At 47.4% G+C, this 27,728-nt stretch overlaps 2 protein-coding genes across 3 annotated transcripts in view; one reads left to right on the plus strand and one right to left on the minus strand.

The window, feature by feature from the left end:
- NT5DC2 (5'-nucleotidase domain containing 2) lies at positions 1 to 25,894 on the plus strand. The gene is made up of 14 exons (XM_059856312.1): positions 1 to 362; positions 7,412 to 7,596; positions 8,319 to 8,393; positions 10,164 to 10,219; positions 11,925 to 12,018; positions 15,639 to 15,767; positions 18,807 to 18,867; positions 19,123 to 19,225; positions 19,710 to 19,811; positions 21,034 to 21,115; positions 24,156 to 24,242; positions 24,665 to 24,805; positions 25,037 to 25,101; positions 25,557 to 25,894. Exons 1-14 carry the CDS (start codon positions 119 to 121, stop codon positions 25,816 to 25,818), a joined length of 1,686 nt encoding a protein of 561 aa, XP_059712295.1. The 5' UTR covers positions 1 to 118; the 3' UTR covers positions 25,819 to 25,894.
- STAB1 (stabilin 1) overlaps positions 20,895 to 27,728 on the minus strand; it is a 59,507-nt gene continuing 52,673 nt past the window's right edge. The window contains exon 70 of one of the 2 annotated variants that reach the window (XM_059856310.1): positions 20,895 to 26,150. The gene's annotated coding sequence lies outside the window, so the exon portion shown is untranslated. The remainder of the gene's footprint in view (positions 26,151 to 27,728) is intronic. The other variant, XM_059856309.1, reaches the window with a different exon arrangement.

Here is a 27,728-nt window from a genome sequence, read left to right on the forward strand (position 1 = left end):
GGCCCTGAGCCCCGAGCCCCGGGGATTGTCTGCCCGCCGGTGCTGCCGCGGGCCGGGAGCGCAGCGGAACAGCCCCGGCGGTGTGCGGAGCCCCGAGGCTGCGGTGTCCGGCGGGACCATGGCGGCGTTGGGCTCGGCGGCGCTGCGGAGGGGCGGCGGCGCGGCCCCCCGGCTCCTGGCCGTGGCTGTGTCCTGCCAGAGCTGCCGGCACAAAGCCACCGGGGACGGAGGACACGGGCAGCCCCGGGAGCAGCACCCGGCGGCCCCTGGCAGAGTCGGCGGCCAGCCCGTCCCGGCCGAGGGCGCCGACACCAAGACCTACCTGTGGGCCAGGTACCACGAGATGAAGAAGCTGGTCTACGGTAAGGGGCTGCCACGTCCTGCCGGGGCCGGCCTTTCCGTTCTTTTTTTTTCCCCCTCTCCTTTCTCCTCTTCGCATCTCGGCGCCTTTCCCCGCCCCGCAGCCCTGGGGATGTGCCCCTGCTGTGCGGATGCCGCGTTAGGAGCCTTTCTCCCCGGCAATGCCATCCACATCTTCCGTCGCCCGCGGCTCTCTGGGATGGTTTTATTTCATTGAAATCTGGTCTTGATCTTCCTCTGCCCATCCTGGGCTTCCTTCTGTGCAGACTCCCCGTCTGGACTCAGCGTTGCAGGACATGCAGGGTACATGGGACTTTTCATAAGAAGCCATTGTCGGCATTGTCGTGGCAAATGGTCTAAATGAGGGGCTTGTTGCCTTTTTCTCCAGTTTGCCTTGGCTGGCACACTGAATCGCGTTAGACTAGGACAAATAGATGGCGATGCTGAGTGAAGGGGTGACGAGTCCGAGTCGCCACTGGCACGGGGGTGAGCCTGGAGAGTGCTGATGCTGCAGCTCCTGGGATGGGTCCCGGTCCTGAGCTCAGTTTGTGTTCCACATGTGTCACACCTCTTGGTCAGGAGTGCGTTTTTGCTTCTCTGACCAAGAAGTTACCTGGCTCTGTCGGGTCCTTTGAAGTCTTGCCAAGTGAGGCGAAAACTCAGACTGCTCGCCAAGTCTGTCTGTGTGTAAAACAGGATTGTGGTCTTTTTGGCAGCAGCAGACCTCCACTGTATTAAACTCTCCTAAAAATAGCTTTAATGACATGAGGGCAGGAAACTTTTTCCGGTTGGTTTCTTCATTCTTGGAATGCTGAAGGTAAGCACTGCAGAGAGCTAGGAAGTGAGTTTGTGCCTGCTCTTACAGAACTCTGTTAGCTTTTGTTTACTTAAGGGCTTGGATAAGGACAGCAGTCAGCCTCAGGCATCTGGAAGAACTTTCTCCCTGTTCTGAGATCGACAAGGTCTGTCATTCCTTCCTCCCCCATCTTCCAGTCCACTGGATGTGACATCAAATCTCGAGTCCTTCATGATGCACAAAAAGGAATTGGCTGCTGATCCATTAGGTGCTCAGGCTGCTGCATTCCAGGATGGGATCTCCTTTCCCAGTGCTGTTGAAGGCAGTTCAGGATGCTGACAGAGGACTAGGGCTTTGGTAATACCCTCCAAGACTGAGTTGTGGTTTTAGCCCCACTGCTTGAAAGAAATTCTAGTTTGCAATGCTTGTATTGCTGTTTGGACCCTGCTATCCTCAAAGGCATTATTTTCTTTTCCGTAATGGGATTGAAACCATACATGTAGATGTGTGCTAATAGGCTGTGTCACAGTCTCTTGGCAGAATGCTTGGTTTGCTACGTGAGATTGTGAAGTTTGTGTTCACATAACTCTGTTGTAATGCAAGAGATGCAGTTTTTAATTGAGGTGGAGCAGTAATCACCAGGAGAAAATGCCAAATAAAGTCAGGTGAACTAGCCCAAGTGTTACAGAGCAGACTCTTCACAAACCATCAGGAAGCCATCAGATATGTTGAATAAGGCCTTTGTTCAAAGAGTATCTTCCCAAACTAAAATTTCAAGACTGTGCTGTTATTCAGACTTTGTCAGGAAGAGACAGAGTTGGTGCAAGTTTTAATTGTTGCTTTGCTGACTGAGCAGGTGTGCAGAATGTGGCATCAGTCTGTTCCTTTGGGCTTGGTTTCTAACTCTGGTGTGAAGGTGAATGTCTGTGCTTGGCTTCTCAGTATTGCCCAGCACTGAGTTTGGGCAGACTCCTGTGGTGCCTCCTTCTCCTTCCCCCTCAGAAATGCCACCTTTGTGCAGTCCCCTGTCCTGTGTTGTCAGTGCCTGTCACTGGTTTGGAGCGAGTCTCTGCCAGGAGAATTCACTGCGTGTTTTCAGCCCAGCCCTTGCTTAGCACCAGCTCCATGGAGCACTGTTGCATTTCTGCACCATAAATGCTGACTGAGTTGGACAGGGCAGGATGTGCAGGATGAGGTTCTGTGCAGTGGAGCTCAGTGGTGGTGCAGGTTTGGGGCCAGAGGAGAGGCACAAGGAGTTCTCAGCTCTGTATAAAGGCATCTGTGCTCTGCCAGGCTGGAGTGGGGTGATATAAATGACAGCACAACATAGTTACACAGAGAGTGCCTCTGAGGTAAAACTTCCTCTCTGCATTGACTCAAGAGAAATCATTCTCTTCATTATCCCCCCTGGATGTTGCAACACTGACTCTTATGACCAAATTTCATTACCTGTAAAAACTTGAGGCTAAAAATTTGAGGCACTTACTGTGTTTTTTTTTTTTTTCTTCTGCCAGAAGGAAGGGTACATTCACATTAGTAGAGGGATAGAGTTGAGCAAGACTTGCTGTTTTCTGATCTGATAAATGTCAAGGATGGCTGATAAGCTCCCTCAGGAAACTTTGAAGTCTTGCACTCTAGGAAACATTGGGACAGCCAAGCCAGTGATGCTTTGGCTATAAGCAAGTGTTTGTTTTTTCCTAGGTGTTCCAAATCTGTAAACAGTGGCTACACTAACTCACCTTTCCTAGGGAACTTTACAATATCTGCAAACTTCTTGCCTCTGCATGACAAGTTTGAGGAGGGTTAAGTGTGAGAACAGCCAGAACTGGAAGAGTGACCAGTTATGTAAACTTCTCAATTTTGCTTTCTTGGATATAACCCATTTTTTTCTTGTGAAAAACTCTTGTAACATTTCTCTAGTGCCTTTGTAAATTTAAAAAATGTAATTTTGGAATGAAATTATATTTTTAATATTGCTTTTAGTTAATGTAGATTTCATTGGCTGGAAATCACAACATATTTAGGCATAATAGCATAAATCCAAGGTCTTTTAACATGGTTCCTCTGAAACTAAATGGTGTTTAGATAATATTTTTCCCTTCCTACCTGATTGGTAGAAGGATCTGCTTTGGCTGGTGGGAGTGCTTTGCAGGAAATGGCACAAAACAACACTTCAAAAGGATAAAGGGGTACTTGGAAGGGCGGAAAACTGGCAGTTTGTCTTTAGAAAGCAACTTAGTGTGAACAAGGGAAACTTTTTGATTCATGAAGAATGTGGAGGATGATGGCCATCTGCTTCTCTGTACCCTTCTTTTCCCTGCTTGTCTTATGAAGAAATTAGTGCAGACGTCTGCTGGGTTGAACTTCTGGGAGTACAAAGGGTGTGAGACACGCGGGTGAGTTGCATTGTTTGTGTATTATTCGTCACTAACATGCTGGATCTGAGGCTGAGAGAACAGGAGAGTTTCCTGCAGGATGCTGTTGGCACCCCGGGAGCTTGGAAAAGCAAGAGACGTGCTTGGCACCTCCTGCCCAGAGCGTTTTTCACATCAGAAGGGGCCAGATGGTGTCTCTAGTGTCTGCTCACAGTTAATTACCTGCTTTGTTTCCATCTCTGCTCTCCTGTTGGGGATTGAGGGTTATTGCTTTCTAACAATGTGGGTTATTGCCTGGGAAGAGACACCTGGAGCCTCGTGGAGACACCGATTTATGCAGCTGCCCAGGTTCTCAGAGTGGGAAAATGGAGGAGATGTTGTGTGTTTACTTTGCATTTACAACCAGGTGTAAGAGATGCACGAGATCAAACATGCTTTCTTGTGGTCTGCCTTTGCTGCTGAATTTCATCATGTGCCATGGACATGCAGGCACTTCCCTAAAATCTGTCGGAGTTGCAAACAGGAGCCAATTGTGCAAGCAGGCAGATTCCTGGGGCTGCATCCAGTGCAAGAGCAACTTTTTCCACACCGTCCTCCCATGTGCTCATGCTGCTTCTCCCTCAGATCAGACTTCCTGGGTGAAGTGCTGAGTAAGCAGTGACTAACTGTATTGTCTGCCTTTCTAGTTAGGACCCAGACAGAAAGAGTAGTTTGGATTATTATTCTTTTTTAATAACCAAAACTGGTGCTCATTTTGTTTCGTGTGGTTGTTTTCTTTAATTTATCATATCTGTCCGGCAATTTTTTATGGTGTCTTGGCAAAAAAGAAAAGCAAAAGCTATCACTCTTGAAAAATGGCATCTTCATGAGCTTCTGGTGGGTGTCTGTTTGTTTTGATTTGACAATTGCCAGGAAATCTGAGACAAAGATCCCTGGCAGATTACGTGCAGAGCGTCAGCCAAGCAGCAGCGCCCCAGCCTCCAGCCCAGGACTTGATTAAGCACTAAGGTAACCACCCAGGAGGATATCTTTGAAAACATACAAACAAAGCACCACAAAAAAGCAAACCAAACCCCCAAACAAACACAATTAAACCAAGCTTCTTGAAACCTGGCTCAGTAACCCTGAGGCATGTTGGGACTCCGGTATTGAAACTGATTGTGTGTGCTCCCAGGTTGTGTCTTTTCCCTGCTGCAGTTGGAACATGCATGGAGACTGCATGAGTTTGAGGAGATGGAGACCTGCAGCTCTGTTGAGGAGGGTGCTGCAAAAGGACATTTACACTGAGACAATTGTGCATCATGAATCTCTAGACTGAACCACAGAGATTTCCTCCTTCTCAGAAGAGCAGTGACTTTGAAATTACTGTAAATTCAAGATGTAGGATGATGGGGTGGACAGAGCAAGCTACAAGTTGTGATTGATGTGGAATAGGAAACACAGCAAGGAGATGTGTGGTGCTTGGGGAAGTGAATGTAGAGAATGTTGTGTGTGAGCAGTGTAAATCATTTTGGCTGGTGTGTGCATCCTTTTTCAGCCCTTAGGAGGTAAGAGACAATATGCTGTGTAAGTGAATGACAAAATGTGAGTAGGGAAAAATGACCTGGGCTGTCAGAGGACAGCAGAGAGGCTCTGTACCTTTGAGACTGGCAGGGAGGAGCATTGCTTCACTCACTGGGTCTAAATGTACTTCATAAGTTGTGCTGTGGCACAGTAACTGCTTATGCTTCTGATCACAGATAGGAATTGCTTGGTGAAGACTGCTCTCTCCTTGTTACAAAATCCTACTGCTCCCTTAGTTTTTCCTGATGTTTTTGCAAAAGTTGTGGCTGACATGTGTGGTTGAATCTAGAAGATTCTTTTTTCTTCTGTGAAAAGAGAGGTGGAGTTCAGGCAATGGTATTCTGTGATGCTCTCAGGCCATAAAAGTGTATGGTCCTGCATACATTAGCAAAAGGGGAATGTTGGAAGAGCTTGACCTCACTGAAAGGGACACTGGAGCAGCAAGTTGGGTGCATTGGTCATAAAAAGAAAAAAGTGCTTTAATAGAAGAGGAAAGTCCTGCACATTTCCCCTGAGATATTATTAAGGTTGTGTCATCATTTTTCTTGTGAGTGAGAAAAATAACACCCAGCAAATCCCAGTGTAAGCTTAGAAAAAGGTCTTTCCACAAGTTGACTGGGGGGTGAGGTCAGGAAGTGGAACTCTGTTTATTTATGGCGCAAAGATCATTTATGCTGAAAGTATGAAAGTTGTGATAATCTGAATCCTATTTACATTTCCCATCTTTTAAAATCTCAATGGAAAGTACTTGGATTGCATCCTCTCTCCTAAGCCTCTTCCAGGAACTTTACCACCAGCTGAGCCCTGACAGAGAGCTTTTGTTTCTGGTATGTAGCCAGTAAGTCAGCCCTCCTGCCTTAATACACTGCTTTATTTTCTAGTGATTCCTTGCCACATGATCTAGTGAATTGTATTTGAAGGCCAAATGGAAATCAGTTAGGAGAGAAGGAAGGGTATGTTTTGTAACAGTGTGGTTTTTTTTCCCCTGCGAAAGAAACATTTTGAAATATTTGAATCTATTTCTTTGATTCTCTGAATTAGAGCTCACAAAAGAACTTCAGCCTTTTGCCTAAATTCTGTTATAATTCCAGACAAAGTCTGTATTGGGAAGGGCTGATATCTCTTTCTAATAATGTATTTTTTGTCCTAGACACAGATGGAACTTGGTTTTATAGCAAGGAAGCAGTAAAGAACCAGGACAGGGGTCCTTGCTAAATGCCAAAAGTTAAGGTAGGAAAAGAAAAAATCCTACCCACTGATGTTGAGTAGGATCTGGAAAATGCCTGCTCTTTTATCATTCAAAGAGAAAATTACCCATCTTTGAGGAGGGAGGAAATATCTCCTTCCCCTCTGTCCCCCAGTGTGGCTGTGACCAGGCAACCTACTACAAAGAGCTATTTTTATTGCCCTTTCTTGCAAGGGACAGTTCTCATGGAGTGGGAAGTCTGTGGGAAGATCTGTTCCTGCCTCTCCCATTGCAGGGGAGTGAAAGCTCTCCTCTCTGGACTGGCTCTGGGAAGGGGTCTATATCCAGGTAGTTTAGCTGCTTGGTCACTTAACCCCATTTTCTCAGTGGTCTGGGGAGCAAAGTGTTATTCCCAAGCACCTTGAACAGTAACTCTGCTTTGCAGTGACAAACCACATGGGAGGACTGAGCTGTGTCCACAGCTGTTTATCAGAGGAAAGCAGATCACTGCTGCTATCAGCATTGCATGCTCCAGGAGCATAACTTAGTGTCTGGTATTTTTTATATATTGGTGTTTGTACTTTGATTTTTCCTGCAATTAATACAAAAATTTAAAAAGTCCTAATGGTACTCACAGGATTTCTCTGTGAAGTCTGGTTGCCTCTGTGAGAAACAAAAAATGCCAAAAGACAAACCTCAGAATTTCTGATTTGGAGTAATCTAGACTTTTCCAAGAGTCTGTTTGCTTGTGCGAGTTCTAAGTGAGGGGTGTGTATTTTTCTGGTGATTTATCACAGCTGCCTTTCACATTGAAGCCTGCAGAAACTGCAGCTGCTCTGAGATAGAAATTTGACACTTCAAAACCTCGGGTCTGCTTTTCTTCATGTAGGCCAGAGACCAGGGGGCATTGTTTTGCAGCTTCCTGACACAAAAGGTCGGTCTGGCTGTGCAGATGGTTAGACAGCATTATCTCCAGGTGCAGCCAGAGGTTTCACAGTGTGTTTTTTCACAAGGCTCTGCTCTTTGCTGCTGCTGTGTGGCATTTGCAACTGGTGTCAGGTCCAGAACAAAAAGTCTAAACTTCAGTGATGCTCTCAGTTTCTCTAACTTCTCCTCTTTCCCTTCTTTTAGATCTCCTTCCACCAGGAGTCTGCAATCTCCTCAACCCTGCCGCCATCTATGCTAACAATGAGATCAGCCTGGGAGATGTGGAGATCTATGGCTTTGACTATGATTACACATTAGCACAGTATTCTAATTTACTACACTCCATGATTTTCAACACTGCCAGAGACATCCTAATAGAACAATTCAAGGTAATGAGGTGCTAAGAGTTTCCACTCAATTAAGCTTGCTGCTGTCTCTGCAATGCCCCAGACATGCTTGTGCAGGCATTGTGCACACATGTCAATTACTTGATTTATTGAGATAAACTTAATATTTTGCAATCTTTGATTGCAGAATTAATTTCCTTTGAGATTATTTAACATGATGTACACTCCTGAGGTTTTATAAATGTGAAGTGGGAGCCTTAGTGTAAAACAGCCCTGGTCAGCTGTACTCAACTATGGAAATAATGCCTACAGGATTGCTGGTTGGAGGTGCACATGGTGGCTGAACATAAATCATGGGCCAGCACTGAAGCTGTGCTGGACTTGGAATGTGCTAGTCGATGGGATGATGCCCTAGAGCTTGTCCCAGAACAGACACTCTGTTTGCAATGGGTGACTGCTTATGCATTTTTTCTCATCGTGCCTTTCTGTTTAGAGGGGCTCTGCAGTGCCAGTCTTTGCCAAATACATGCAAAGATTGCAAGAAGTGTCCTCACTGCCTCAGTGAACCTGATGCTTTTTCACTACTGTCCTTTGCATGAGAAAAACTAGTTTTGGGTATCCTGATCCCTTTGTATTACTCCATTCATCCACTTTCTTTGCTAAAGGGGCAAAATTAGGCAGGACTAAGCGATCCCAACAGGTGAAATGATTTTGTTGATTATCCGATGCTTATGCTCTAATGATGTCGCTGTTTGTCTTCCCAGTATCCAGAAGGGCTTGGGAAGTATGACTACATTCCAGGGTTTGCCATACGTGGACTTCACTATGATGTACAAAAGGTAAGCTGTACAAAGTTCACTCTCCTGGGCTTTGTTTTCCTCTGTTATGTTTTTAGTGGAAATACTTTATGTCATTGCTTGCAATAACATCTGTCACCAAATGACCAGTGAGTCTGTCTGGCTGGGCTTTTCACTGCTTGGGTTCTTCCCCAAAGATGTCTATTGTGCCAGCCTGGCCTCTAGCAGAATGGGACATTCTAGCAAAGGCCTCTGGTAAACAGCCTTGCCAATTTAAAAGTCAATTCACTCCACAGGCTAATTAATAGAAAACTGAGCTTGTTTATGTGATCATTTCTGTCTTTCAGGAAATTTAAACAACAAAACTCAGTCCTGCATCTACAAGTACTTGCCAGGAGCAGAGTCATAATGTCTTACTCTAATAATAGAAATGACTTGTCAGGAGAATGCTTTAGGAAGCCTTCCCCACCCCCCACCCCGAATAATAGGACTGCCTGGAATAAGATCCAAGCTACTTGAGATGCATACTTCTTAAGAACTCAGGCGGGCAGAGTGCAGGCATTAGCTTTAACCCTTTTCAGTGCTTTGGCCCGATTCCCTGATGCCGAGTGATGTCATGCTGGCTGCTGCAGCCAGGCAGTCAGGTGGGAGCTCAGCAGAGAAAGTTGCTTCACCGAAGTAGCTTTCTTGTATGTTGAGTTTGAGTGAACTCAGAGAAGCAGGCAGTGCAGGCTGGAGTGTGTGTGCTGTCTTCCAACAGGAAGGAAAAAGAATGAAGGAAAAAACTATAGAGATTTTCTGTCTTTTGTCCTAACTGTGGAGACAGCATGGCAGCAGACCACTCCTGCCTCTGGCTTTACAAAGCAAGAAGTGGATCTGTGGGAAACTGAAGGTTCTTTCTCTGTTTAAATCTTTGGCTGCCGTATCTGAGAAACACGGGTGAGTGGCCTGGCCAAGCAAAGCGTTCTTTGAGTGACTGGAAAGCAGAGAACTCTCTTTTCTCAGGATCAGAGTTTGCAAAAAACACAGAAATCTGGGTTATGCCTGTCTAAGTAAAACTTTCAGCACATTTGCCTGCACTCCTCACAGATTACTGGGAGCTCTGCCCACAGTGTAACAAGATGCACTGATATGGGATCCTGATGGAAGAAGTTCAATGCCGCGTTCCTGGTGCAAGCTGTGGAGTGATGTGGGTTTAGTGTGAGGCTGCTTTCCATCCCAAGGACTTGTGTTACAGCTTCAGAATGATGGATGGAGAAGGATGGCTCATGATTAGGGGAGTGTCTGTTACCAGCCTGGTGTGCTCCTGAACATCTTTCCTTCAATGTCCACCGGCGAGGGGAGAGCTCTTGTGTGAGGAAAATGACTGAGTGCTGCTGTGCTCTGAACTAAAACTTGCCCACCTAGTTCTGCTTAAGATAAAGGTGGGGGGAAATAGATCTGTGCACACAAAACTCCTTTGGAATGTGTGTTTTCTTGAAGGGAGATAAGAATAGACTGTCTTGAGTCACAGAAATATTGTTGTCCCTGTTTTTCAACTGCATCCCTGTCTACAAACTGTGGTGTTACAGACTTTGGCTCATGGAAGGATGGTCTTTTGCCAGAGAGGCCAATAAAAAGTCCCAGTATGAATAAGTGTGTCTAAAAGTAGCTGGAGAATAAGTGCTGTCTAAAGTGCATAGAAGTGGGATGCTCATACTGAACTTTATTTTCTGAATGTCATTTGTATGGAACTTTAAACTTGAAAAAGGTTTTAGTGTAAATTTTAACAATAACTGAGTTCTAACAGTAAATATCTATCCCTTGTCACAGAGTCTCCTCATGAAGATCGATGCTTTCCACTATGTCCAGCTGGGGACTGCATATAGGTCTGTCAGTTCTAAAACTCACTTTCTAAATACTTATATATGCAAAAAAAATTGGATTTCTACATCTCAGTGTATGTTCATGGCATATGTTGTTCTGCTTCTTTCCTGAGCAGAGCACAGTCTTGTCTGGCTCATCCTGTTTGCTCTTGCTTCAAATGCTTACCTGGCATATAATTGCAAGGAGTTATTTTTTCTCAAGCATTTCAAGTCAGGTGTGGGTGGGAAGACCTGGAGCTTTTTGTAATGGTTAAAAGCACATCTGGTCACGTACACTGCCTGGTGTTTCAGCTGCAGCTACAGCATGGCTGGGTTAACACCTGAGAGCAAACAGAGCCAATAGGGAAGGGCTCTTCTGTATGTGATTCAACATGGGCCTGTCTTTTCCAGGCAGGAGTTTGTCCCAACAGTGCTCTGCTGTGCCTTGGAGAGTGATCTGGGTGTGCAAATTGCATCTTAAAGCAACACACACATGCCAATAAAGTAATAATGCATCAGAATCTGGGCTCACTTTAAGTCCCAGATGGTCCTATTTTTCCTTTAGTTCTCCAAAAAGAGCAGGGTATGCTTTGGAATAAGTGGCTGAAACAGTGCAGGGCAAATTCTTCTCCTATGAGTTGTGAGACTGGAGACTGAGAAAACACCTTGCTCCAAAGAGGAGTGGGGTTGATGTGTAAGAAGTAGTAATTTATAAATATCAATAGTAAATCTCCTGTAAATCCTATTTTGTATTTCCTGAGCATGGAAGCCAGTGTGTTTTTTTTTCCTTGATCTCTGCCTTTTTGCTGTTAAGCTTTAGTTACAGTAAACACTCTAAGAATATTAAGAAGGGAGTTTCATAACCAGAGAGAATTGGCTTCTTTGAGTGCCAGCTTGGGGGTGAGGGGACCAGCAGTTTGTACTGCTCCATATTTTACTTCAGCTTCATAAAGAAATTTTTAGTGAAAACACATTTTAATTTTTCTTTTCCCTAGTATGCTTTTGTAACTGTCTTTTTTGGAGTGTCCTTCTAAACCTTCCTTTGCTGTTGTGCACAACTGAGGCAACATTTAACTTCTTAGATGCTGTGTCATAACTGAGTAGAAATGAAGAAAGGGAAAGTTGCTGACTGCTTGAGCAAAGAGTCATCAAAATTGTGCAAGAGGCAAAACCTGCAGCAGTCAGATAACCTGATGTTATGAACTACACAGATCAGCCATACTCCTGGTTTTGGCGTTTTTGAGAAAAACAGCCTTCTCTGTCTTAGTGTCAAGGTCTTGTTCTGTTTAGGAAAATTGAATAAGAAGAAAACCCTGTTTTAAGGAAGCCTTTTCCTATACCCTTTCATTAAAGGTGATGTGTCTCATGGAAGCACCATCTCCAAGTTAGTTACCCAGTGCTGCCCAAGTCAGGTCGTGGGGCTGATTTGGTGGGGCAGTCCTGTCAGCACATTGACAGCAGACAGAGAGAAGCCTCTGGCTGGACTCCGCTGGAATGTGGATAAAGCCCCTCAATTAACTTGTAGGAGCAAAAGAGGTATCTGAGGAATGTCTTGGGAAAGATTTTATGTGAATCTTTAGAGCTGCTGGTCTCTCTGCCTGTCTCTTTTGAGCAGGAGGAATTTTTTGAGTTTTAGGAAAGAGTCTGTTTGCCTGTCCTGTTTTTCTCCACTGTTTGTAGCACTGCACAGACTGGTGATTATTGACAAACTGCATTGTTTTGTGTCTAGAGGGCTCAAACCGGTGCCTGATGAAGAGGTGATTGAACTCTACGGTGGTACACAGCACATCCCCCTGTACCAGATGAGTGACTTCTATGGCAAGGTATGGTAAGCCCTTGGCTGCTGGGATGCAGCAGCAGCTCTTTGAAGGGCTTGGAAAACAGAGGGAATTGTATGCACATGTAAATGGCTGCAGCCTCCCTTGGAAAGGCTGGTCCCCAGCGAGCTGCAGTGTGTGTTTTTGTTCTAGTGGGAATATGCCCCAGAGGTTATTTAGCAGTTTAGCATCTGAAAGACATCTGCAAACCATTTTTAAATACCAGGGCTATTGGCCTAGAGCTGAATGGCTTTGAAGACTGATAGGGAGATGTTCCCTGCTTGTTCCTTGGCCAAATCTAGCTCCTAAGCTACCCCAGCAGGCAGCCTGCAGTGCTTGTGTTTGCAGTGAGCTGTTGGGGAGGAGGTCTCTGTGGGTAGCAGCAGTAGGGTGCTTGCAATGCCTTTCTCTCTTTGGTTTTGGGTAGGATGTTTTCCCCTTCATGTTAAGGATCTCCCTTCACACTCCTTCAGAACTGCTCAGGAGATATTATTCATAGGGTTGTAGTCCATGAATGTAGGGATAATAAAATACTGACATTCCGTCTGTAGGAGCTGTAAAAATCCTCTGGTTGCCTGAACCTGGAGGAAGTTAGGAGAGGTTTTTCTTCCTTGAGTGTCTCGTGTGGTGCAGTGGCCAAGCAGGACCTTTCACATCCCTTCTCCCAGAACTGCTTTGTTTCTTGCCTCAGTTCCTGTGCCTTAAGGGAAGCTGGAAGGAGAAGGGCACTCTTCCTCTGTAATACCCCTGTGAGTCTGCTCTGTGAAGTCTGCAGCAAGGTCACTGCTTGATTTTTCTCTTTCTCTCTTGGGAACAATTAATCTGAGTGGTTGCTTTCTGGATAAGTATATACTCTGTTTATAGCTCAATGATGTTTCCAGCTTTGAAATAGGACATTTTTGTTTAGAATTTGATCTGTCTATAAACTGCCCTCGACTGGCCTTCTCCTGTGCAACTCTCCTCACTCCTGCCAAACTCAAGCTGATTTCGTCTTTCTTTTTAAATAATTGTAAACATTAAACCTGCTTCAAGTTGTGGCCTTCTGTAGGACCAGGTGCTTATGCTGAGGTGCCTTTCTGTGCTTTGTATGTACCAGGTGCTTTCTTCTTTCCTGTAGATGGTATTGAAAATTTTGGCTACAGAAGTAGAGATATCAGCTTAGTCTTTGTGCAGAGGTGAATCTCCTCTCCTAGTAACGTGATAGAGTCCATGAACTAATAGGTGGATCCCAAAGAGAACAAAAGTATTTACAATTAATAGCATTTGCATTCAGCAGTGTCTGCTCAGCCTGTGCCACTGAGTGAGACATATTTTCCACATTAGTGAGAAAGATGAAAGAAGGGTTCTGATGACTGCTGGTGTGAACAGGTGTAGTGAACTGGTGGGGAGTGAGCCTTTAGCAGGGGTCTTTGATTTGTTCTCAGTCTGCCATACTGATATTGCTGTATGAGCAACAGGAAGGTTGCCAACAGGCAACAAGAGAAGTGGTACTGATATGGCTGAAGTGTGTAAATACCGAAGTATTTACTTAAATACTTAAATAAATCCCTTAAGTGTTTTCCTGGTTCTCTGTTAGCAGGAGTGTGTGGACACCTGCCAGCATCCCAACACCTGCAGCAGGTGGGCACAGGTCTTTCCCAAGGTTCAACCCTGCAGCTGGTGTGGCTTTATATGTGATGGCCTGTAATGAAGGTGGAGATCTCAAGGGAGTTGTAGAAAAAGCACATGTAACATTCTGAAATCACAGTCCAATTTTTGTCACGACTCCTGTCACTATGTCTGCCTAAGGAAGTCAAGGCCATTAAAGAGAATTGGGAGAGGTTGAACTTGCCCTGTAAAAAATGACACAAGGCACAAAAATTTCAACTCTATGAAATCAGAGTTGACAAGGTAAATCTTTGCTGTTAGCACTGAACATTTACCTGTCTCCTCTGTACTTCAAGTATTGAGAGGTAGGACAGGTCATTGCTCTTCTGCTCTCTGCTAGATCCCATACCTAGTTATTTCAGTAGGAACTGCCTGTCTTTGTCCCTCTTGCTTCCTTCCCAGAATCTCTGAACAGGAAAAAAAGATGAAGGCTGTTTACAGAAACTTTTGGGTTTGCTATGGGAGAAATATTCCCTTAGCTACCAGCCATCAAAATGGACAGAAGTGTTGGAAGGAGTCAGTGAGTATCCTAAGCAGCACCACCGTGTGTGGTATGTGGCCCTTTGTGTTGTCTTCTGCTGTAGGTGAAATTGTCCTGTGCTTGGTGGATGGAAGTTATATAACCCTCAGCACACCAACACAGCTTTTGATTGCAGCATTTTTTGGTAATACACCTCAAGTGAAATGCTGTTTGTAATTCCTTTGCCCTTTTGACCCCAGTTTGTATTGCCCCAGGTGCTGCCTTTAGACAGGGCTGGTCTCCTGCCACCCTTACCCAGCCAGACTAAATGGGAGATGTTCTCTTGTTACACATCCTGGCATGACAGGGCCACACTAGGCAGCAGGCAGCATTGGGCAGCAGAGGTCCCATCAGCTTTTATCATCTGCACCTTCAGTGGTTTTCGGGGTGCTGCTTTTATGTCTGCCTTTCACACAGCTCTGATAAACACTTTCTGACCTGGGCCAGTACTGTCCTACAGTGTTGCAACTTTACAGCTGTCAGTCCTGGATAGCTTAAAGCTCATGCACAGACATGATGGACCTGGATTGCCAGGGCACTGCTGGTGACCAGGTTCATGGGGAGGTCTGTGTGCTTCCCAAGCTACTTTCTGTATATGGAACCTTAGTAATTGTCTCCATTCTGGTCTGGAACTTTATCAATGGAAAATGAAAAAAATTGATCCCAGCTTCATCTTGAAAGGGAGACTCGCTGCACAGGTGGTACCTATAGAATAAACAAAGTTTATTTTACTGGAAAGCCTCTCTGGGGCCAAAGTTGGCTCTTGGCCTGCTGATAGGTTTGTGATTGATAGGCAATAACAATAGCAAATGTGGGTGAGAGCTGCAGCTCTGCCTAATGCAAGGGGAGTTGTTCCTTGGTCAGGATGTAATTGTCCATTTCCACTTGACTGCTGGTGGGCTGGAGTTCTTTTTCCTCTGGGCTTTCTCTAGTGACAGACAGGCATTGACAAATGGCTTGTTGGAGTCATTCTTATACTGCCTTGTGAAATCTCACTGGAATGTGGTTTGAGCAGCTTGGTACCCTGTGTAGCCTGGTTAAGAAAAGCAATGTAGCATCTTCAGCAAGGCCCTTTGCTGCTGCTGTAGCAGAGCATTGTCTGTTGGCACCTGTATTAATGCCAAGAGTCCAGGGGGGAAGCAGAGGTTGAAATAAAAATATCTGGGACCAACTCCCTGCTCCCTCCGTCTTCACTGTGTGGTATCAATGATGCTAGGTAAAGATTGTGTAAAGATTTATGTGAAGAAGACACCTCTCTCTCTTCAAGGTTGGTGTTTTGGTTGAGAAGAAGAGGGGGCTGCTTGCTGAGTGACTGGGATTTCCCACACTAGTGTTTTTCTTTTTATTAGCCTGGAATATATTTCAGATGATGCTGGGTGATATGAGTTTGTTTGTTTGCTTTACCTTTTTTTTCCAGTATTTTCAGTCTAATGCCTCCCTTTCATTTTTTGCTTTCCAGGGTCCATCACTTAAGCAGTTTATGGACATTTTTTCTCTTCCTGAAATGACACTGCTCTCTTCAGTCATTGATTACTTCATCACTCATGGCATTGAGTTTGACCAGGTGCATCTCTACAAAGACATATCTGTAAGTGAAATGTCAACTGCCCCACAGCTCACACCACATCAGAGCTGTGAGCTCTGCAGCACCCACACCCAAGGGGTTTGCAGTGACCAGCCTGCTATGACAGCTCTGTTGTCCCTTTAGATCAAAGCATTACCAGGAATATTCAAAGCTGTGTTTTCAGAACATGTTTGGGCTCTGTCTGTACTACAGAGCTGGTGTTTCTGGTGTATCTCGTGTAGGAGTGCCTAGGCTGAAGGTCCTTCCCTGGGAAATACATCACAAAGCTTGTGTAAATGTTTTCTGGTTTTGCAGACTTTTAAATTGTTTTCCTTAATGTCTAATTTGTCAAAGAGAAAAGCTGTGTACAAAACAGTTTGCTTTATACAGTGATTGTTGTAAAACACCTGTCCTGACTTGTTCTGAGAATCCTGTACCCCTTGCAGCTGCAGAGTAGTCTGATCCTTTGGGTGATTGTAGTCTGATCCAGTGGTGACTGTAGCTTTCATGTGTCATTTACTCCAAGGTGTTAAGTGGCACTTGAAAGGGCTGTGTGGGATTATCAGCATTGTTGGGGCTGTTTGACTTCTCAATACAAGATGTAAGTGCTTGAGATTGCTGCTCTGGGTGACTTATGCTGACAGACAACACATTTCCTTATTGCAATCCTTTTTCCATGGAGAAAGGTTTTTGATTGGCACCTTGTGGGAAGCTTAGGTTCACCCACTGGCTGTTCAGTTCTGGGAGGGAAATGGGGCTCCACATCTGTGCTGCTGCCTTGTGATAAGGATCCACCTGCCAGCTGTGTGTCCTGGCCTTCTGTAGGTGCTTGATAGGAACCTGCCAGCCCATTTCCCACAAGACCTTAACATGTTTCAAGGGTGTTGGGTGTTGTTTTTTCTCTTGGGGTGGGGAAAATGTGAAGAGGGGATACAGCTGACTCCTGAGGCCTTTTGTGAAGAGTATTTTCTGAGAGATCAAAATATCTTCTTTTGAGATCAAATGGATGTGTTCCTAATTGAAATCTTGAGAGCAGGGGGATGGTTGCCACAGCTGATACATATCCAATGCAGGACAATTGGTGTGGTCCAGCCCTCAGAATCCTGAGTGCTAATCCTGGCTTTGTCCTTTTGGTGGAGAATGTGGTCATCTCTGAGGAACAACTGAAATAGGCAAACGAGAGCTATGGCAGAAAATCTGTGACAATGCCTGAAATCTGTATTGAAGCTAGGGACCATCACGTGCTCTCACCAGAAGAGTTCTTGCTTTTTTCCTGTACAAAGAGGATGAACAAACATTTTTGCAAAACTTATCCCTTTGCAGTACCCAAGTTCAAGTGCAAATAAATGCTTTGTGAACATGAGCACAGAGATCCTTCTGTGCCTGCAGAGGACTTGCATAGCCCAGCTGTTAGGACAGCACTGGCTTAGCCTGACACCCTGCTGTAACTCTTGGTGGTACTGCTGATGCAGCCTGTGTGTTTGGGAGCAGGCTAAGTGCTACAGGCACTGCACTGAGTCAAAAGGGCAGACCCTGGGGTATGGTAAAGGCTGAAGCTGACATGTAATTAAAGCAGTCCTGTCACACCAGTTTGGTCACATATTTGAGAGTAAGAAGGTACAGTTTACCCTGCTTCCCCTTGGAGGCATTTTTTTGAGCCCTGTTTGATGCCTACCAAGGCTCCAAGATTTTACCTGCAGAAACATTATAATTTTCCTTTTTCTTTTCTTCTTCTTTTGATTTTTGGAGGGCAAGAGTTTAGGGAAAGAGCACACTGAAATTTTTCTTCTCTGCAAAGGTAGTTTTGACACAAGTCCAAAGTTCTGCTTGCTTTTAGTGACAGTGCTAGTTAAGAGAAAGCTGTTTTCTTGTCAGAGCTCCTGCCCTCCTTTCAGATTCCTTCCAATAAGGCAACGAAACATGACCTCTGCCTTTTTGCCCTTCAAATTCACACGGTGGAAAGAAGCTCTTAAAACTCCATTTTGAAGTGGTTATGCCACCACCTTCATCATCTACTTTTAAGTTGTAAATTGTGGTTCTCTACAGCTCTGAAGGAATTTTTTTGGGGTCATGAGGAGGTTTCCCCAGCGCTGCCATGAGAGCAGTTGACTGTGTGGCAAGTGTTACTGTAGTGATGTCAGTGGTGAGTGTGGGACTCACCACAGAGTGAGAGCAGCCCCTGAAGGGGCACACACAGTGTAATAGGAATTTAAGGGTCCTGGGGAAAGGCAGCAATTGATTACCTGTGTGAATTGTCAGGGATGAAAACGGTGTTGTTCAAAGAAGCCATTTGCATGTGCAGACACTGCAAACTGTGTTGCTGCTCTGGAAATGGTTTTGTGGGTCTGGCATATCCTTCTGGATGGAGACTTGTGCAGAATCTCAGTTGGGTGTGTCTAAAACTGTGCTATATCTTGGCTTCTGGCCTGGAAAATAAAGGATATTTGGATGCCCTTGGCAACATCTGTTTTAACTTGCTTCCCTCCCAGCTGTGCTTTGTGCCACCCTCCTAGTGGGAGCTTCTGCCCTGTCTGTGCACACTGGTCACCCTGGGCTAGGAGCTGTGGGCCTCCTTGGCTTATGGGGAGCACTTGGGATCACAGGTGCTGTTCACCCTGGCCACACTCCTGTCCTTTGGGTCACAGCTGGCAGAGCTTCCACAGGCACAGGGGGAAGAAAAGCCACCTGGTGTCTGAGACAGTACAGTGTTGGGACAGTAAATGGTTTTGGAGTGGCACAGTCTTTATTGCCTTGGAACCAGTGGGGTAACATATGCTTGTTTCCAAGAGCAGGAAGGAACTTGTGTTTCCATAGAGAAGTCTTGAGGTTTTCCCTCTTACACTGCATCAGCTGAGCCAGCCACCCTGTTCTTCTTCAGGCATCTTGGTGAGCCTTGCTGGGCAGGCTCTGCTGCTTTGCAGTGATGGAGCTTTTGTTCGTTCAGCAAGGAGGGGATGTATCATTACTGCCTTGGTCCTAGTGGTGGCAGTAGGTTTGCATGCTGGGAAACAGGAATACCATGTTGTAAAACTGAAACATTTTCCCCCCTGCTCTTTTCTTTAGGATGCAATTAGAGATGTTCATGTGAAAGGAGTGATGTACAAATGGATTGAAAAAGATATGGGTGAGTTAAATAGAGCTCTGGTGCCAAATTCACTTGTCACTTCCTCGGTCCTCCTCTTTAGGTAGAACTGATGGGGATGAGGAAGGACATTTTGTTACCATGGTGGTTCATTGCCTGCCTGCCTGAGGTGGATCTAACTCTGACCTTTGGTATCTTTAGTGGAATATGGGCTAGGTTTGGTTTGGTTTATAGAAATGTGGTCATGACTTATGCCAAAGTATTCTGATGGATGCTGTGTGTTTCATTCTGGTACAGAGCAGTATATCCTGCACGGGGATGAAATCTATGCCGTGCTAAACCGCCTGGTGAACCACAAGAAGAAGCTGTTCCTCATCACAAACAGTCCCTTTAGCTTTGTGTGAGTACCATTTCTGCTCATCAGTGGGTCACCATGGCACAGCAAGAGCTGTGCAGAGCACTCCCTCCTCTGAGCACCTGGAATTTGTATGGGGCAGGGTTTTGTGGCAGTAGTCATGGAGCTCTCTGGGAACCGTTTGTGGTGAATGTTGCAGCCACAGCATTGATTTCACTTTTTGGAGAAGTTACAAGGCTGTGGCTGGCCACAACATTAGAGAGCTGACACTTTCTGTTGCCTCGAGCAGTGTTTGCTGTATCACAGACTTCTCTGGGCTTCCAGTGATGCAGAAGAAAGTGTGTGACAGCTTGAAACAAAGCACAGCATCAATACTTCATACAATGAGACAGCCTGGGGGCGTTCACAAATCTGTTTTCTTCTCTGTTACTGAAATAAGAGTGAATTTAGGGCACACTGTTGTAAAGATGCAGTGTTGGGTGAAAAAAGAGTACTGGATCTGTTAATTTTTCTGTTCCTTTGCCCTTAGGGACAAAGGAATGAAGCACATGGTTGGCAAGAACTGGCGGGATTTATTCGACATGGTCATTGTGCAGGCGGACAAGCCCAACTTCTTCACTGACCGGCGGAAGTACGTGTGCAGGGCAGCCCTGCCTGGGCTTGGGCCCCCTCCCTGCAGGGAGCTGCTCCTCTGCCATGCCAGAAAGCTGTGGTTTGCTAAGCATAGCCTAGCTCCAGGAGGTATTCAGCCTTCTCTGAGATACTCTCTGAGGAGGCAAGAACTGACCCGTTTGGGAGTAAGTGGATAGAATGTGTAGAGCCAAGCAGAAAACGTGTTTCTAAAATTGGCATGAGAGATGGCCATTTCTTGTCCTAAGAGTGTGACAAAATCTTTCCTTTTCCTCTTCCCCACAGCAAATATCTGGGTGGTTTGTTTTTTGAGTTTTTTTGGGATCTTGTTTGTATTGGATACATGTTTGGGAACTGGCAGTTCTGGAAGCCTTTGTATGTGGCAGCTGAGTTTTGTGGTCAGTTAGGAGCTGCCAATAGACAGGCTGCTGTCCTTACTTTGCTCTTTGGCTTCTTTGCTTTGGGTACTTGTGTCTGCTTAGTTAGGGGATTGGTCTGTTCTTTCCTTTGTATGTATTTTCCTCCCTCACTACCCACACCGTTGGCATATGCTGGAGTAAACCTATGGAATGGCTTTATAAGCTGTGCTGGCCTGCTAAAGGTTTTTTTCATGGGCTGCAGGTGAAGTGCTTTACAAGCACAGCTTGGAGCTATGAGGATCTGGCCCTCTTGGAAATAAAACCTACGGCTGCCTGGTGCCTTAGATCCACTCATGGAGTGGAGAATATCATGGCAAGCCCTCAGGAAAACAGGAGACAGCTCAGTTCACCTGGTGAACTCAGCATGGGGGCTGCTTTCCATTCTCTCTGCAGACTTGCTTTATCCTATTAGGACATTCCATGGTCTCTGTTGGGCTGGGGCATAGCCTGGTTGGAAGAGGACACAAAGTGTTTCCTGGCAAAGCCTTCTCGGCCTTGGCATTTCAGAAGCAGTTATGGTTATTTTCTTCCTCTATGTATGTGAAAGCAAGAATTGTTAGGGATTTTGACATGAAATGGTTACAGTCAATAGAAGCATTTTGGAAAGGTATTTCTCTTTCATACTTTCTCTTCCCCTGAGAAAATAGTGCAGAAGGCCCAGAAGGTCACTTAGAACTCATATAGAGCTTTTATTTTAAGTTGTTACATAGGTAAACAAGTTTTGTGATTCAAATGTTCTGGTTGCTGGGTAACAATCACCAAAAAAATCAAAAGAAGTTGACATCTCCCCCTGTTTTTTCCCAGACCTTTTCGAAAACTGGATGATAAGGGCTCACTGCAGTGGGACAAAATAAACCAGCTGGAGAAGGGAAAGATCTACAAAGAGGTAAAGTGAATGGGGGCAAGCAGGAGTCTGAAATGGTGGGGACTTATAACACACCTGCAGTTTTGGAAATCACTGGAAAAACAGGACAATCTGCTTCATTAGGGTGAGGGGTAATGATGGGTTCTGCTGTAGGACACTTGTTCATGGGTGGTGTTTGAAAGGTAAAGCACAGAAGTCCTTGAAAAGAGCGTCTGTGTAGGTAGAGGTGTTTGTAAGAAGACACTCTCTGGGCTGTGCTGGCTGTGGGCAGTGGGAGGTGCCCTGTTCCCAGGAGCTCTCACTGGCCTGGTAGGACACTGTCCCCCAGAATGCTTTCAGCATGGGCTTGGCACTAGGGATGGAAGGACAGAGGCAAGCGGGAAAAGGCAGAGCAGGGCCAGGTAACTTAAGGTGTGGGGTACTTGCTTTTCTGCCCAGGGGAACCTGTGCTGAGTTACCTCTGCCAGGGTGGGTTGTCCCTGCTGCTGCCCTATTTGTGTGAGATGGGGTGGTAGGGAAACATCCCCTGGATGTGTGGGAGGGGCCAGTGAATGTCCCCTTTCTCCATGTACAATGAAACCTTCACCCTGGGAGCTCTGCTCTAACATTGCCCAGCATGGCCAGCTGTGTACTCTTCCCTCAGCTCTTCTGATTGTCCTGGTCCTGAAACTCTTGTCCTGGAGGGGCTCTCAAGAGTGTGGTAGTTGAGGCTAAAAAGGCACAACTCTCTGAAACCTGTTGTGCATGCAGAGATCTTCCACACCTCACTCCAAATTGTTCTCCATAAGGTTGGAAAAGGTGGACTTGTGTAGAATAAAGAAACAAGGGTGATCCAACAGGGTACAAAGCATCAAAGAGACTACAAAGCTTGGCTCCTGATTCTCCTCTTCTGGAAGGACCAGCATGTCCAAAGATGAGCTGCAGCTCTGGTGATCTTGCTGCCCTGGATGTTGTCCTTGCAGCTGATCTGTCCCCTGAGACAAGTTGCCTCTGGCTTTAGGACAGTTTGTTCTTGGTTGAGCTGTCCAATCCCACGGGAAGAAACTGTTAGTGAGATTTCAGTCAATTAGCTGGGACCTGACCCGTTGTAGCAGAGTAGGTCATGTCCTTGAGTAGTGCTGTTGGGAAACCTCTGTCTGGTGGGTCTGCCAAAGTACTGGGCTGGCGTTCTATCCTCTGCCAAGAGCTCAGAGCTGGGAACCTGCAAGCAGAGCTCATTCCCAGTGGGTTAGCAGCTCCCTCAGGAGAAAGGGCACACCTCACCCATGGGATTCATTGCTGCATTAAATCCTGCTCTTGACCCACCTATGTCTTGTGGCCACAGGTTGCTCACCCAAGAGAATGGTGCACTGAGAAAGGGCAGATATGAGGGATGAAGGTGGGCTGGGTAGGATTTTGGGCTCCTGTCCAGTTCTTCCCCACTGTCATGTTTATCTGACTGCATTAATGTTGTTGCCTAGCTGTGATTCTTAGGGTGTGACAGCGTGTGTATCCTGGTTGCAGCCCACCCTGTCTGCAGGATTTTTGGTTACTTGGAACATCACAATATGCTTCTTTCTGGCAAGTGTTACTGGCCATGGACCAATGCTGGGGATGTTGCCAGAGACCTCTGAGCTGTTCCTGTCTCCTGAAGCAGGGCTGGATGGCAGTTTTTTCCTGTGGGTATCCCATGAATGGGACCTCAGGGATTGGTGTTTTTCCCTAGGGACTGGGAAGTTGGAGTGATGCCCTCTAGTCCCTCTGTTCCAACAGATGTGGTATTTTCTGTATGTGCCAAGTTTGTACTCCCTTCCCTCTCCAGATCTGTGATCTTGGGGGAAAGGAGGGCAGGACCTGGAGATCTCAGAACAGGTCTGTGGCTCCATGGAGCTCCAAGCACAAGTTTCCTGGCTGTCAGGTCCATTGCTGTTTGAGGTGACTGGAGCACAGCAAGAAGACTCTGCTCCTTCCAAGGCTGTGCTCCATTTCCTTCTCTGCCAGTGGCTTTCTGAGCAGGCCTCATGTGAGCAGCAGCAAGGTTGTGTCCAAGAAATGCAGAGGCTGCCTGGTCCTGTTTCTGTGCTGTTAAGGGAAGTCTGCTCAGCTCCAGGGATGCTGCAGGAACAGAGGGCTCAGCAGCCTGGTCCTGGGCAGCCTTAGCTGTGCATTCTGCAAGCTGCCAGTGGCTGCTGGGGGGCTGCTCTGTGTTTGGAGGCTTTCTGGCCAGGCTGGTGCTGGTGCCTGGGGCTGCTGGCTCCCTCCTGCCACTAGAGACTGGCCAGAGGGATTGCTGCCTAGTAGCTTCACACTGACTGCTTGTGCTGGTATGCTGGCACTGATGGGCCCATTTCCTTTCCTAGTGGGTTTTGTTTTCGTGACTCATGTGGAAAACTTGTGTGGAGATGGAAGAGTAGTCCCTGAAGTGCCTTCTGTGCATGCATGGATGTTTGGAAAGCCTTGAAAGCTGCTTGGTGCTGTGCTTTAGCTGGTGCTTTGGGGTATGGTTTGTTTTACCCAGCTGTGAATCTGTGCAAGTTGCCTGGCTCTTTGGCTTGGTTAAACAATTCCTGTGGACATGGGGGTGGTGTTAAACTTTGGGGTTGGGATGGTGGTCAGGGATGTAGAACAGCTCCTGACTCCAGAAGCCTTGCCTGGCAGTGCTCACCTTCCCTCTGGTGCACCCTGTGAGGTGAAGTCATTATCACCTGAGAACCACAACGTCTAAACCAGGGGTTCTTTCTGCTCATCCTCAGGCTTTTCTAATGTAGGCATTTCTTGGCCTCTAAACTGCCTCCTTTTGTTGCCTTTTTAGACCATGTTGTCTTCTTGACTTGCTGTGCCCTAGACCACAGAACTTGCCCTTTGGAAGAATTTTTGCGTTTTTAAGGCTAGAGAAAAAGCTGAGGGATGTACAGGGAATTGTCACATGGGAAGAAAGTGAAGTGAGGTGGGGTAGGACAGAAAGCTCTGAGTGTAGATGGTGGGGTAAGAGAGCAGGTTGACATCCCATGAGAGTGCTCACACCTGCCTGGGCTAAGGTGGCCTGTACCCACATTTCACTCTGTGCTCCTGTCACTTGCAGGGCAACCTCTTTGATTTCCTGAGGCTGACGGGCTGGCGTGGATCCAAAGTGCTCTACTTTGGTGACCATCTGTACAGTGACCTTGCGGTGAGTGAAATGTCTCTGCCCTCCAGTGGGCTGGGAGCAATCCCACATGGCTGCTGGGGCTGGAGATAAGGCACAGCCTGCTCTGAGTGCTCAGGGCTGTGCTGGGTGTCCCCCCGCCCAACAGGACACACAGGCTTCCCCACTGCTGTCAGACAGAGGCAAGCACTGGAGAAAAGGCTCCTGAAGTACTTTCTGTGGATAAAGTGTGAATTTGAGAGCAGTTTGTATTGATCCCACCTTTCTAGGTGCTTCATGCAACTGATCCTAGTGACCAGGAGATAGTTGTTATTGGCATGGGCCATAGATGGCTGTCCCCTGAGAATGAGAAATGGGAACAAACCCACTCCTCTAGGAACCAGGGTTGTGTTTGGTTTTCAGTCTTTATGTTGAATTCTTGGCTGTTTTTTCATCCTGACCTCCAGGACCTCATGCTGCGTCATGGCTGGAGGACTGGAGCCATCGTTCCTGAACTGGAGACGGAGATCCGGATCATAAACACGGAGCAGTACATGCACTCCCTGACCTGGCAGCAGGCTCTGACAGGGCTGCTGGAGAGAATGCAGGTAAACAGCTCCTGGCTGAGCAGGACACCTTATATGCTGTCTTCTGAGCCTGAATTTTGGGTTCAGCATGGGGATGGGGGGATGTACCATCTTGCCTGGTTCTCAAAAATATCCCATCCTCCTCCTGGTGCAGTGGGCTGTGGGTTTGTGAGTTACAGTGGAAATTGCAGGGAGCTGAGGTATGGCCTGCAGGACTGATGGCTGTGATGCTTTCTACTGCTGTCTTTGCAGATGTATCAGGATGCAGAGTCTAAGCAAGTATTGCTGGAGTGGATGAAGGAACGGCAGGAGATCAGGTGAGCGTTTTGCCCCCTCACTTGTGAGGTCTCTTCGGGGCTCCAAGGCCCTGTTTTCTAACCTGCTTTGGGGACAATGCTGCTGCAGCTGCTGGACTGGTCCTGCCTGGTGTCGCTTGCCTCTAGGTGGGGGCCATGCAGCAGCGCAGTCCTGCAGCCTAGGAGGTTGGACTGGTTTGAAGGCAGGGTGGGAAAGGGGAGTGCTGGGAGGGGCTGATGGGCTGTCTGCTACTACAGCTCCCACAGCTCCTGACACTGCCCATAACGGGTGGAGTAAGAGTGCACTGAATATTCATCAGTCTCACTGCACAAGGACTGGCCTGCACCACAGCCTCGGGAGGGCGTACCTTGGGTGAGCCCCCGATGCCCAGGGAGTGGAGTAGCCCAGGGCTAAGGGAGTGGGAAGAACCTGTGACCACAGTTTTAGCTACAGAGCACCATCTCTTTCTTCTCAGGTCTCTGACAAAGAACCTGTTCAACCCCCAGTTTGGAAGCATCTTCCGCACCTTCCACAACCCCACGTACTTCTCCCGCCGGCTGGTGCGCTTCTCTGATATCTACATGGCTTCCATCAGCTGCCTGCTCAACTACGACGTGAATTTCACCTTCTACCCCCGGCGCACCCCTCTGCAGCACGAGGCTCCGCTCTGGATGGATCAGCTCTGCACGGGCTGCATGAAAACCCCCTTCCTGGAGGAGATGGTGCACATCCGGTGAAGGGCAGGTACTGCAGGCAGCAGCAGCACGGCCGGGGCAGCACCTCTGTCTACCACTAAAGGGCGTTTGACACTTGCGTATGTGTGTAGATGGTGTGTTTATTTCCTCCCTTCACTGGCTCCATCCCTTTCCCTGAAGTGCATTGCAGGCTGGACAGAGGATGGGTGCTTCTGCAGGGAGTCCTCTCTAGGAGTAGGTGAGATGGAGGGACCAGTGCTGGTGGGGGACACTCTCCCTGCTCTGTGCCCAGACATGTGGCTCAGGTGTGGAGCTCCACATCTCCAGTGCTTCTATAGCTGCCCTCATAGCCTGGGACTGCAGCATGAGTGACTCTGCAGATGGACAGGGAGGGTCAGGGCTGCCAGCTGGGCAACCACTCAAGCCCATCAGTGAGTGCATCACATGACAAAGCAGCAGCAGCATTACCTGTCCAGCTCCCCACCAGACTGGTCTGTGCAGCTGGGGACTCTGCTGGGTCACTGGGCAGGATGTGCAAGCCTTGGGTGTGGGAGTAGATCCCAGGGTCTCAGAGTTACTGTCTGCGGACATGGCTGCTTTTTGAGAAAGCTTAAGGCTATGCACTGTTGGTATTTTGGGGTTTGGTGCCATGTGACATCAATACTTTGGCAATTGATGTGGTGTGGTCTGCTGTGAGCTGCAGAGGGATCTGTTCAGCCCTTCAGGGAAGGTGCAGGGCTGGCAGCAGAGGTGGTGACATTCCATCTGTGTTCACTGAGATGTGCCCTAAGGTGGCTGGAGGGGCACGTGAGGATGTTTGGGGAGGGGGCGAGTGTGAAGTGCCGTGGGGAGCATGGGCAGACAAAGCCCTGTGGTGCCTCCTCAGCAGGAGGAAGAGCAAAGAGATGCTAATAGTGATGCCAGAGTCTATAGGATGGGACAAGGGTGACAGTCAGGAGGCCCAGGAAGGTGAGAGCTGGTTTAGGATGTGAGGTGCAGAAAAGTGGGCTCTGCACTGGCTCAGGGTCTTGCTGGTCCTGCCCAGGCTTCAGATTGTCCCAGGGCCATGCAGGGTGTTGGAGAGGGGCAGAGGGCAGGTGGGGTGGAAAGGAGGTGTTGGGAGTTTGTGCCACTGTGATACTCGTTGGCCCTAAGAGCCAGGAGCTCATGCCCTCAGAAAGCTGGTTGGTGTGGGGGAAGTGATGGCTATAGGATGAAGGGGTGACAATGGTGATTGCCTTGGTCCTCCTTCTCCTCCTCTCACTGCTGCACCATTTGCAGATGGCAACAAGGGTGACAGTGCCAGCTTGCTCAGGGGCAGTCGGTGTTGAGGTGACAGAGGAGAGAAGGGACAGAGGAAGGAGGGCCTGGCAGTGAGCAGGCACAGAGGAGGTGAGTGAGTGACTGTAGAGTGGGTAAGGGCTGTGGGTTTGGAGGGAGCTGGGCACCAGGGGCGTGTGAGCACTGGGCTGTGGTGATGGCTGTAGGGGCTGGGTGTGCCAGTGCGGGGGCAGCTGAGGAAGAGGAACCAGGGCGGTGTGGAGGACCCTGTGCCAGGACCTGTGACTCAGAGAAAGGTGCTGCGTGTGTCAGCAACCCTCAGTGAGTCACACACATACACACACACACACACACACATACACACATACACACACTCACTCACTCACTCACTCTTCCCCTACCTGTTCCTCCCCAGTGCTGTGCCAGGCTGGCCTGTCAGTCTGTCACTTGTGTGTCACTGCCTTGTCTTTGTGCCATGTGCCAGCCTGTCGCACACTTTCAAGATGCCTTGTGCTCAACTCAGTGGCTTGGACAATCTGTTAACGTGGCTGCTCTAATCAAACACCTGTACTAAGTGCATGTGGAACTTGTCTTTGTGCGGTGTGTAGCGTGTAGCTCAATAAACGTCTGCAGCATGTGTCACTAACTGACTAACCCACTCACTGCGCCCG

Source organism: Haemorhous mexicanus, chromosome 11 (assembly GCF_027477595.1).
Source record: "Haemorhous mexicanus isolate bHaeMex1 chromosome 11, bHaeMex1.pri, whole genome shotgun sequence".
Lineage (NCBI taxonomy): Eukaryota > Metazoa > Chordata > Aves > Passeriformes > Fringillidae > Haemorhous > Haemorhous mexicanus.

Excerpts from the sequence above, each read along its gene's own strand:
- NT5DC2 (XM_059856312.1), top strand. The coding sequence starts at position 119 with ATGGCGGCGTTGGGCTCGGCGGCGCTGCGGAGGGGCGGCGGCGCGGCC. Across the intron at positions 7,597-8,318 it reads TCCTAATAGAACAATTCAAG|TATCCAGAAGGGCTTGGGAA; the intron begins GTAATGAGGTGC and ends TTGTCTTCCCAG. Across the intron at positions 19,812-21,033 it reads TTCTTCACTGACCGGCGGAA|ACCTTTTCGAAAACTGGATG; the intron begins GTACGTGTGCAG and ends GTTTTTTCCCAG.